Source organism: Periplaneta americana, chromosome 13, assembly GCF_040183065.1.
Source record: "Periplaneta americana isolate PAMFEO1 chromosome 13, P.americana_PAMFEO1_priV1, whole genome shotgun sequence".
Lineage (NCBI taxonomy): Eukaryota > Metazoa > Arthropoda > Insecta > Blattodea > Blattidae > Periplaneta > Periplaneta americana.
Genome location: NC_091129.1, coordinates 160706676 through 160718854, shown reverse-complemented (window position 1 = coordinate 160718854; position 12179 = coordinate 160706676). Strand labels below are relative to the sequence as shown.

At 35.9% G+C, this 12179-nt stretch overlaps 1 protein-coding gene across 2 annotated transcripts in view; it reads left to right on the top strand.

Moving 5' to 3' along the window:
* Nucleotides 1–12179, top strand: part of TAF1C-like (TATA box-binding protein-associated factor RNA polymerase I subunit C-like) — a 35195-nt gene that overhangs the window by 17896 nt on the left and 5120 nt on the right. For both annotated transcript variants that reach the window (XM_069844532.1, XM_069844533.1), the window contains exons 6-8: nucleotides 2904–3084; nucleotides 6388–6520; nucleotides 8356–9079. In XM_069844532.1, coding sequence (XP_069700633.1) covers nucleotides 2904–3084; nucleotides 6388–6520; nucleotides 8356–9079 — 1038 coding nt within the window. The remainder of the gene's footprint in view (nucleotides 1–2903; nucleotides 3085–6387; nucleotides 6521–8355; nucleotides 9080–12179) is intronic.

Sequence of the window (12179 nt, the reverse complement as noted above, 5' to 3'; positions counted from 1 at the left end):
ACTGTATTTCAGTTGGGACATAAAAATCTGGCCATATATGAGGAGTGTCCGTATCTTGGAGGTGTCCGTAAGGAGAGGTTTCACTGTATATTACGTGTCATGTGTAGGCTGTATTATTTGTGAAACTTGAAAAGTAGTAACAAGAAAGCTATAAGGAGGGGAAGGTATGAAAGAAGTTTCATGTCATTTATCGCAGTGTTGCAGTAATGATTATAACTTTACCACGGACTTCATAAAAACTGCATTATCTACATGAAATGAAATCTTTACTGATTGTTAGCCCTGGGCTTCTAGTATTTGATCTGATATGCAGTCTCCTCTGGAACAAAGTATTTCATCTTTTGACCATTGAGTCATTCTTAGTCCCAGATTGTGTTGCATTTGATAACAAATGAGCCCCTTAGATCCAAAGTGGTGTAAGTCACACTTACATAGTTTTGAGATATGAGGGCTTAAAGTTTAACAGCTGTAATCAATTCATTTTGTACAAGAATTTTTTTTTTCTTAAATAAACTTGTTGAAAAAGGGCTAACTTAAATTTCTATTTAGTTCCAAGGAAAAAAATAACATTTTCAGGTAGTAAAATAATTTTTTTTTCACAGCCATGTGACTTACACCACCTTTCCTGAAATGGTTTAAGGGTAGTATGTTTCAGCAAAGAACGAATAGAAAGAAAACTTTTAATACAGCAAAGTGAATTTTTATTTTTTACAAGAATTATAGCAATAGTTTACTAATGTCTAAGAATGGCTAATCTTTGATCAACAAATGTTCACAATAAACAGTCCTAAAGGTTGATATCAGGGGTTATCGGGATCCATTTCGCCATCTTCCAGCGGGCCAATATCTCTGACGTTGGATGACGTTTGAAGACTTTGAAAAAATCCATGGCTTACAGGAGGGATGAAGGAGAGTAGATCAAGCATGTCTTTTTTTCTTTGCCGGTGTCGCTGGCCGGGGTCCAGCGTAAAGGCGATCAAGAACGATATTAGACAGGTTCACTACTGTACGGCCACGTCTCGCTGTTGGTGTTATGTCCAACTTAGAAAAAGGCATGTCATCCATCAGAGTTTCTTTGTAGAAAATTGTGAAATGGTCAGCTTTTGTGTATCTTAACCATTGAATCTTAAGCCAGTTCACAGGATCTTTTTCTTCTAGTGATTTGTTTTTCCAGGTTTTCTGTTGACAAGAAGTCTTCTGTTGTCATTAATGACAAATGGAAAGGATTTTTCTTCCTAGATTCAAGAATTATTTTTTGCCAGTCTTCGGGGCCGTAAATAATATTATGTTTCCCTTTGCTGTTTTGATTCAGTAACTGGAAAACAACAGCGATTAAGGGAAACCTGGTATAAGTCCCAGTTACACCACTTTGGCTTGGAACAGAATAATGATTCTCTTGAGTGCTTAAACTTGTGCTGCACTCTATGAGAACTAACAAGTAAGCTAGGATTTGCTCCACTATTCCAGAAAATAGATTTTAATATGAAGAATCCATTTCTGGACTTAACTCAAAAATAAAAAAAAATGGACTTACACCACTTTGGATCTAAGGGGCTCAAATAATAAATAACAATAATAGTAATAAACTCCAATTTATGACAGACATAAAATGTAAGTGTAGACGAATTGTCTTTATTGAAAAAATACGATATTTAAAAAAGGTAAAGTGAAAAATAAGAATAAAGAAGGGAGCTGAACAGCTATGAGGATGGTGGATGTCGTTTAACTTTTTTTTTTAATACGAAAAAGTTGATGTAAGCATTTTGTGCAGTGGTCAGGGAAATGTTGGAAAATTAGTCCTTTCGACCTGGTTGGCAAATTGGTATAGCGCTGGTCTTCTATGCCCAAGGTTGCAGGTTCGATCCCGGGCCAGGTCGATGGCATTTAAGTGTGCTTAAATGCGACAGGCTCATGTCAGTAGATTTACTGGCATGTAACAGAACTCCTGCGGGACAAAATTCTGGCACATCCGGCGACACTGATATAACCTCTGCAGTTGCGAGCGTCATTAAATAAAACATAACATTTAAAATTAGTCCTGAAAGTCAGAGAAATTAAATTCCTTATTTCCTTATTATACAGGGTGTTTAAAAAATACGGGGCATAATTTCAGGTATGTATTTCCCACATGCAGACAATCAAAATAGTTCATTACAACATGTGTCCGGAAATGCTTTATTTCCGAGTTATGGCCTTCACAACATTGATATTCACCGGAACGTTTTTCTTTCCGCAGGTCGTTGCCGTCAAAGGAGACATTAAGAGGGCACTCTGACAGTTCATTCCGAGGCGAAGGTTACATTCAGGGTTGTGTAGGCGTTAGACTGTGCGACATGTATTCAAATCAAGAGCTGGCAGAGATACACTTCATGTACGGTAAGGCGGACGGCAATGCTGCGCTGGAGTTTGGGATCGTGTTCACAGGTCAATGAGACATCGATGTGAGGTCTGTATTCAAGCAGGAGGTGGACATTTTGAACATCTTCTGTAATGACAACGACCTGCGGAAAGAAAAACGTTCCGGTGAATTTCGATGTTGTGAAGGCCATAACTCGGAAATAAAGCATTTCTGGACACATGTTGTAATGAACTATTTTGATTGTCTACATGTGGGAAATACATACCTGAAATTATGCCCCGTATTTTTTAAAAACCCTATATATATATATATATATATATATATATATATATATAATGTACGATTAACTTATCACAGACATTCAAAACAGGTATAAAAATGTTTTTGCATGATTTTTCACTGGCGAGTAAGAATATGCATTTGCATATAAATCCTGGCCCTACAACATTTTCTTTATCATTAGTGTCAAGTGAGATGGGATCATAATATCCAACACCTTATCAAATGCTTTCATGTATGAATATTCGTTTTCTTTTAATTTAAGGATTTGTTGGTGTACGTCTCAGGTATGAGTGTCATGTGTACTCTCTTGATTCGAGTTTGCAACTGAAACATGTACATAAAGCAACATCAAAATCTCCGTTTGTTGGTGTGGATGTCAACAGCAAGAAATACTGTACCATTACAACTAAGAGATATGTTCAATTGTGGGACATCAATTCCAGGTGAGAAATTAACTAAAAAAATGGTATCACTTTTGTTAGTGTCTCTTATTTGTAATTTGGAAATTAATTATGAACAAGATGGTTTATCTAAATTAAATCTGAAGGTGTTTAAATATTTATATAAGATGTTTCATAGTTAAGAGTTCAACATTGTAGAGGCCAAAACAAGACTAATGTCTTTTGGTACTTTTTATAGAGAATGTTTTGTCTAAAGTTTAAATGAGAGGAGAAAGTTACCTTCCCTTTCTCTCTTACACAGAATTTTGCACACCTCTGCTCCCTCTTACTTATCTGTCCGATTCCACAGTCTTTCTCGGTATCATAACTTAAATACTCGGTCACAATATGATAACACGCTAGAAATACCACTCCACACATCATCTTTTTATTCTTCATCTTTCACTGTTGCTACTTCTCGTCACTGGAATTCTCTGCCGCCTGAAGTAAAGGGCTGCCGAACTTTAATTTCTTTTAAATGTAAATTAGAAAAATATCTTATGATGAGTTGCCAGACCTAACGCGTTGCAAATATTTAATGGAATGTATTCTACTGTACTTATTTTTATTTATTTATTTTTTTGTTTATTATTTTTATTGTGTAATAATGTAAATCGTGTTCATTTATCACTTAACGCCAATATGTATCCCACTGTGTTGTTTTTTTATTATTAATCTATTTTTTTGTGTACATTTTATTCAATTGTCGGTTTCTGGTTTATCTAATTATGTAAATCCTACTTAATTGTAATCTAATAGTAATATCTATACTAATGTGTTTATTTTTACTGTGTACATTTTTTTATTGAATTATCGGCTTCTGTTTTTATGTGATTCGTATTTGATTTTAACAACATTAATATGTATGCCACTATGTTTATTTTTATTTTATGAGGTAAATTTTTATGTAACTACCTCTTTTGATCTCATTATATATCAGTATGTAATTACTTAATTCCGATCCAGTTTTATGTTCAACTGTGTAAGCAAATTTTAATCCTGGTTGAGTGTAAGAGAAGGCCTTACGGCCTTAACTCTGCCAGGTTAAATAAAGTCATTATTATTATTATTATTATTATTATTATTATTATTATTATAGTGCAAAAAAACAGTAACAAACAATATAAACTGAAAGTACAGTAAATGATACAGTGTGTCTGAACCATCTCAATCGGGAAATTGGTTGTCTGCTTATCCACACATTTTGTGCTAGGAGGGGATGCACGCATTCCATAGTGACAGTGTTCATTTGGCTGTGATTAAGTGCATGTTGTTTGTTCTGTTAATTGTTGTGCAGCAATGGTAAACAAATATTCATTAAAAGGGAATGTGTAGAGGATGAACCGTAATACCTTTTTTTTAGATATTTCCATTATCTACTTGAACACATCTGATGACCGCTTATACTGCCTTCTCATAAGATCATTGTAACTATGCTTTTGCTGAAATGGTAGGTGGCAGTACCAAATATACTATGGTCATCCGTTGCTACAAACTATGAAAAAAACGTTGTTCTATCTATTTTGTACCAGTGTGACATATTGACGTGTGTTAGGAATTATAACCATCAGAAACTTGTGTCAGAAACTCTTGTGGATATATTCGTGAAACCTCTACTTAGTAATATAAGGAAGTTCCACACAGAGGAAGTTTTCTGGTTTTTTTTGTACTTTGAAGAATAAAGAATATAATGGATTGACGAAGAGGAAGAAGAAACTGTTATGAGTCATGAAACAAAATAATATTTTAATCAAATACTATAAACATAAAGCATAGGACCTATATCCACAAACAACTTCACTGGCCAGTAGGAGCTGCCATCTAGCAACAATTTTTTTCTATTCATCTTACATGTTTGACCACTGAATGAGCAGGCAGTATAAGCATTGGATGCATTCAAGCAGGTGGTGGATATTTCAAACAAAAAGTTTAATACAATTTTCGTCGTTTTTGCTTCCTTTTCGAGATAAAAATTGTTTTAAGGCTGGTTCACAATAAACCGGGAACGAGAACCAGAATGAAAACGAGAAGGAGAGGACGTGAATATGAAAATTTTTTATTCACAAAATGTAGACGACTATGCATATCGATATGCATGTCAATAACGAATGATATGTAAAGTCGATATCATGCATTCTGATGTTATTTGTGTATAATTGACCAATGGCATTCTCTTATGAGTACAAGGCAGCTAACATAAACATAGGTTAACCAACTTCGAAATTTCAACTGAAACATTTCATTAGGTACGGTACTATAAATATGCCCATGCATCTTTATTATCACAACCTATTTTAAGTCTATTATAACGTAAAATAACTAGAGAAGAATCATTTGTAATAGAACAAAAATGAACATAACAGTAGTTATTGAATTGAAGCATGAATATGTAGTATATAATACAACCAATACAGTAATAAAATATGATTCACTTACGATCGGTGTTCAAAGATGCAGCTATTGAAAGCCACATATTCTCCTTCATTTTCTCATCTTTATACGAGGCGCGCCGCTTATAGTAAACGTGAGGATTTTCCTCAACACTCAATATTAGAATCTCATCAAATAAAACTTGCTCCATGATGCACAGCACAGAACAAAATAATGCATAGGTTATGCCACAGTCTTCTTGCTACAAAATATACGACGACAAAATAGCTTTTAGATGGCAATAGAATGAATCTAGTGGGCTGTGATCGGAAACGTGAACACCAAAGTTGAACCTTGGCCAACTCTCCGTTCCCGATCCCGGGCTCCGACAAGCTTTTCGTTAATTGTGAATGCTCACATTTAAATGTACACATTTTAACAATTTTACCGTTTTCGTTTTCGTTCCGATTCTCGTTTCCGGTTTATTGTGAACCAGCCTTTATATGAAAAATTTCATAGTGTGTTTTGGGAAAGCCATTGATTTAATTCCTAATACACTCAGTCAATTTAAGAGAGCAGTGTATTATAATAATAAATGATTGAAAGAATTTTAGTTTTGTCCTTTAAATGTGCAAAAATTTGATCTGAACAAATGAAACATTGAAAAATTTCTTTGCAGAACGAAAACCTGCGAATTCCTCTCAGTGACATTCTCTGTTTCCACCTAATCGAAGTAGAACATGAATTTTTACACTGTTGCTAAATGTCGCCGTAAACGAGTTGCATATTACATTGTTTTGTTATAAAATAGTAAATTACATTTTTTTGACATAAAAATCGTAATTTTTAATGACTGTCATTGTAGCCGAGATGTCACACCATGATCACTATAATCAAGTTCAACAATAATGAATAATGATCTTACTTATATTTCAGTAAACATTTTGCACATGGTAGCATCATCAACAACAAGAGTCTGGCAGATAAGTGGTGCAGCATTTCCTACACTAATGAGCCAAACAACATAATGATGACTGACAGGTGCTGCACTCATATGTTGGATGAGAGGGTAAGACATCAAAGTTATTTAATATTTTTGTCTTAAAGTCTAGACTTTCTGAGTTAAAAAACTTATTTACTGTTCGTGTGGTGTTCTAATGTTCATTCTTTTGAGTGGAGTCTGTTCTTTTAGTATTGAGTAGAGAGATTATTTTAGTGTTAGGTTAATGTATAAGCACAGTCTAGTATATACAGTCACGAACCTCAATACGTAATAAATATGCATCCATAGATAGTTGCTAACCACTAAGATCGCTACTATCGCCTCATTACAGACAATGCAAAATAGTATCTGCACAGTCTATTGTTCCTAGCACCCTCAAAACTCAAGCTTCGTGACTGTATATAGTAGACTGTGCTTATACATTAACCTAACACTAAAATAATCTCTCTACTCCGTCGGGGATCAAACCCGAATTTTTCTCTGTTCCATTACTCTTTCATCGTATGATGACGCAGAATATCTGCATGGAAATATCATATGTACTTCGGTACATTATGTTGTTGTTGTTTTCTAATGCCAGGCGTTTGACAATAAAGTCATTTGACCTCTTGCACTCCAATATTTTTCAAAGATATTATCATGACCAGGGTGGGGCTACTCATCCATTAGCACTGGTCAGCTTGATGAGTTAATGACTGAATTTGGTATAATTTTCCTCTATCCAATACCTAATTCCCTCTTTACCCTTTCCTATCCAGTCCTCTGACTGAACTCTTACTTTCTTCGATCCCGACGGCATTAGAGCATTGGAGGCCTAGGGGTTCATTTCCCTTTCCTTCCTCCTCTTTCTACTTTTCTGTTCCTTGTGCTGACCTGCTATGGCACTAAAATCGTCCTCCAGTGACTTAAGGAGGGAAAGCTGGTGATCAACAAGATCTCCCAACTAGGTCTAGTAGACCCGTCGACCAACAGCAGGTGTGGTCCTCCAGACATTCTGGGGGTTGTGTGTGAATGAAGTAGCCACCAAAACGTTAAAATATGGTGTTCACTTAAATCGGCTACTACTTGCCATTTAACTCCAATATGAAATGAGTACCATTAAAGTAAAATTATCCGGAGGTAAAATAGTCCCCCAATCGGATCTCCGGGCAGGGACTACTTTAATGGTACAGAATCAACTAAACATCTTACAATGGAGTGCTGGCGGTATAACTTCGGTACATTATAATAATATATCACATACATAGACAAATTGCTTGGCATCACTGAAAGTATATTATTTCTGTAAGTTCGGACTCTTTCTGAGAAATAAACTTGTTTTCTTTTGAAGAATTAAATGTTGTGGATTTAAGTGATGCATAATTAGGTGCAGTGACTTGCTTTCTTTTTTCTATGTCTTCAGAAATGCTTTTTTTTTTTTTTTTTTTTTTTTTTTTTTTTTTTTTTTTTTTTTTTTTTATGATTGTGATTCTTTCTGCACAGTTCCACTTACTTCTGTGCTTATTGTTATCGGACAAGTTTCCATATTTTCAATGTCAATACATTTTGTCAGTTCCTTGTTTTGCGGACTTAGTTTGCTTGTAAGTGTATTTTCACTCATAGACAAATGAATTGTACTGGTACTTAATGTATCTTGAGTATAAGAAGAAGATGGTACAATTTGAGTGCAAAGTGAGAAATGTGGAACATACTTAGGACGTATTGGATCTGATTTTATTAACGGAAATAGTTTAGAAACTACCTTACAGGAAGGAGACCAAGCACCTAACCAATTTGATGTTGCAGTTTTATTTACAGTTTCAGTAAATTTACAACTGTGATAGTCTATGAAATATTGTAGAATATAAGATACAGAAAATTTGGTTGTAAGGTGTATTGATAATTAACTTCTTCTTTTCCAGATAAACCTGCAGAATTCAAGTTTGGTTTTGTGCCCCAAGGAAGTTCCACACCTGTTAGAGGATTGTGAAGATATATCCCTTCTAGTTCAGAGTTGCCTACTACCAAATGCTTTCTACATGTGTACAAGTCATCAAGTGTTGTTATATGATATACGTGCTAGATCTGAACCGTTACAACGCTGGACACACATGATGTGCTCTACACCATTACATGGATCAGTGCTGTCACCGAGTAGTGGTGAAGAGGTGTTGTGTGTAGGTAATCAAGAACCTGGTGAAATAGTGGCAATACAAAATACTTTATGCGGAAGTGTACCATACTCTGAAGTGCCACCATTTTCCATTCCTAATCTGAATGACGCAGTTGACTCAGCTCACAAGCATGGATTGTGGCTTGATCCGTTAACACAAAAGAGAGTTCGACTAAGTGTGATAGGTCTGACGTGGCTTCCTCCACACGCCTCTGAACTTACGTTTCTCTCTAAGACTTCTGCTGGTGATGTCTTCAGTCATGTGTTACATAAATTACAATCTAGTCGTGTAAAAATGTTCGATGCGAAATTGAAGCTGGAGGACATGAACGTCAATGCAGAGTTGGTGAAAGATTACTCGGAAGAAGAGGACTTGAAACATTTGGCAGACTGGGAGAAAAAAGTGCGGAAGGGGAAGCAGTCTGGTGTTCTAAAAGCCACAAGAATTAGGAATATGTCACGTACATACAAAGGTAAGATTTTATCTACAGGGACATCATTATTTTTACTAACATTTCTAATATTAACCTGGCTATACCTTTGGATTAAACGGAAACACCGTTTGGTACCCCTTTCCACGACTGTAGTTCGATGATACTGGGGTAAAATGCAAACAAATCACTTTACTAGGTATCTGTCGGATACAGGGGGGAGAGCCATTAATCCTTCCAATTGAAGGCTTTAAGGAACCAACCTGGACAAATACCCAATGTCCCATCCCTACCTTCCCGTGGTGCAGCTGTTAGTAAGCATAATTTTACAAGCTGAACTAAAGGGAGGGGCTACTCATCCATTAGCACTGGCCAGCTTGATGAGTTAATGATTGAATTTGGTATAATTTTCCTCTATTCAATACCTAATTCCCTCTTTACCCTTTCCTATCCAGTCCTCTGACTGAACTCTTACTTTCTTTGACCCCGACAGCATTAGAGCATTCGAGGCCTAGGGGTTCATTTCACTTTCCTTCCTCCTCTTCCTACTTTTCTGTTCCTAGTGCTGACCTGCTATGGCACTAAAATCGTCCTCCAGTGGCTTAAGGAGGGAAAGCTGGTGATCAACAAGATCTCCCAGCTAGGTCCAATGGACCCGTCGACCAACAGCAGGTGTGGTCCTCCAGACATTCTGGGGGTTGTGTGTGAATGAAGTAGCCACCAAAACGTTAAAATATGGTGTTCACTTAAATCGGCTACAACTTGCCATTTCCATGTGTTCATGATAATGTCTTTGAAAAATATTGGAGTGCAAGAGGTCAAATGACTTAATTGTCAAACGCCTGGCATTAGAAAACAACAACTTTACTAGGTACAGGAGGGAAGAAAAGTAGTTCATCCATTTACGTAAACTAGGATATATCGCGATTTTGAGTTTGATAATTTTCATTAGGTTTTTCTTTAATCAAAATACAGTACAATATTAACAATAAGTGTGTCTACTCACGAAATGAACTATCCATTCGGACGTATTCATTATGCAGTGTACATTATACTGTCTAGAGCACATTAGCGTACAATATAGAGAATGAAGTTAAATTGCAAAATAATCATAATATAATAATAATGAAATAATAATAATGATTTATTTTAGCTGGCAGGTATAGGTATTTAAACACAATTTTGAAAATGGTGGCCATTCATTTCGATACAGGCTTCAGTTCTTTTTTGCATATTATCGCGCTATAGACTATTGTACCTAATTCCAATTACCAGTTTCGTCCTTCGTACTAGTAACTCCTGTTGAAATAATTCTGTACTTGGTATAAAAGAGTACCTTACGCACTGTAAATTCAGTCTTCACTTCTATCCGATCCGAAAAGATAAAATTACTCAGACATGCTATCTACTGTCCGTCCAAGAGTTTTGTCGCAAGGTTGTAGAAAGGGGGAAATCACGTGACAATTAATTAACGACGCTCTTTTATTTAAGTTATTTTAAACAGTTGTATAATATTACGTAGACGTTTAATTCCTAACACAAATTACTGTTTTCAGAAAAGAGCTAAGACAGCCCAGCCACTAGCCTTTACAGAGGGCCAGCAGAAGCGAGTGGGGGAAACCGGGATGCGATGTAGGCAAACGGACGACAGTACCTGTGCAAAAATATGATTCAATATTGAAAGCTCTTTCGTCACTGGAAAACGCGAACATATTTCTGGGACATACTATACTCACTCAGTACTGTTTGTGTTTACTATGACCTTAAGGCAACTTTGACTGTATACGTTTGGTTCTGTGTGGAGAACGGTTGGAAGTTTATTAGTAGAGGGGGTGGGAGTGAAGTACATTCAAAAACTCAGGTACAATAAAAATTGAAGTAAAAATAAAATGATACCAAAAGTATTATATTATTAATAGTACATTATGCAACGAGCCTATAATGAAGGTAATTAAGAAGTGAGTATGGATATTTATGAAACGAGCGCAAGCGAGTTTCATAATTTTCATACGAGCTTCTTAATTACCATTATAGGCGAGTTTCATACGACTTTTTATGCTCGACCATATTTCTAACTTGATATTATTAATTTTTTAGCAATGTCCCGTATGTTGTGAGATGTGCGCAGACGCGAAAGTATTGATTTTTTTCCGAGGAACAGATGTCCACATTGACCTTGCTAGGCCATAAGAACCTACAGAGATAACATTGAAATTAAATTAGACATTGAAAAATAAGACGACAAATTGAATTTATTTGAATATTATTCACAATTAACGCTAATTATTATAGTAACAGAACATAACCTTCTGCGACAGTATTGGATTTCCAGCCTCCGTGACTTTTCACTAATTCTCTTTCGATTGCATATCCGAGAATAATTGATACTTGCGGTTTTATAACGGTAGAAAGCTGACCTGTCATTGGCTGAACAGTTGTAACCTGAGTCGTCATTGGCTGAAAGACCTGACCTTTAATGACTAGGTGTACTTTAATGACCTGCATTAAAGGTCTGCTACCAGGTGTATAATTACTACATTTCGGCATGGTCGAGCGTAAAAGAATTTTAATTAGCAATATCATAAAATAATTCAGTTTCAGAATCTTTCGAAGGAAAGCAAAACAAGTATCTGGTGTAAACTTGACTTGTACTTATATTCAGAGTGCATCTAGAAACTGGACCCATACTTACTGGCTTTTGAGGAACCTGGAGGTTCACTCCGTCCTCACATAAGCCCTCCATTGGTCCCTATCCTGAGCAAGATTAATCCAGTCTCTATTATCATATCCCACCTCCCTCAAATCCATTTTAGTATTATCTTCCCATCTACGTCTCGGCCTCCCCAAAGGTCTTTTTCCCTCCGGCCTCCCAACTAACACTCTATATGCATTTCTAGATTCGCCCACACGTGCCACATAGAAACTGGACCCATATCTGTGCTATGTCTTAATTTGTAATCGTGTGCTCTGTTTCTTTTGCATTTCTCCTAGCAAGTCTGTGGCATGCAACTTCGGCTTAAACTGTTGAGTAAAGACTAATCGGTACTTTGTAATCATTATCATTATCTTGGTTTAGAAATTATCTTCAAGTTGATTTGACTTTCTCATCATGTATATTATTATAATGTACCGAAGTACATAT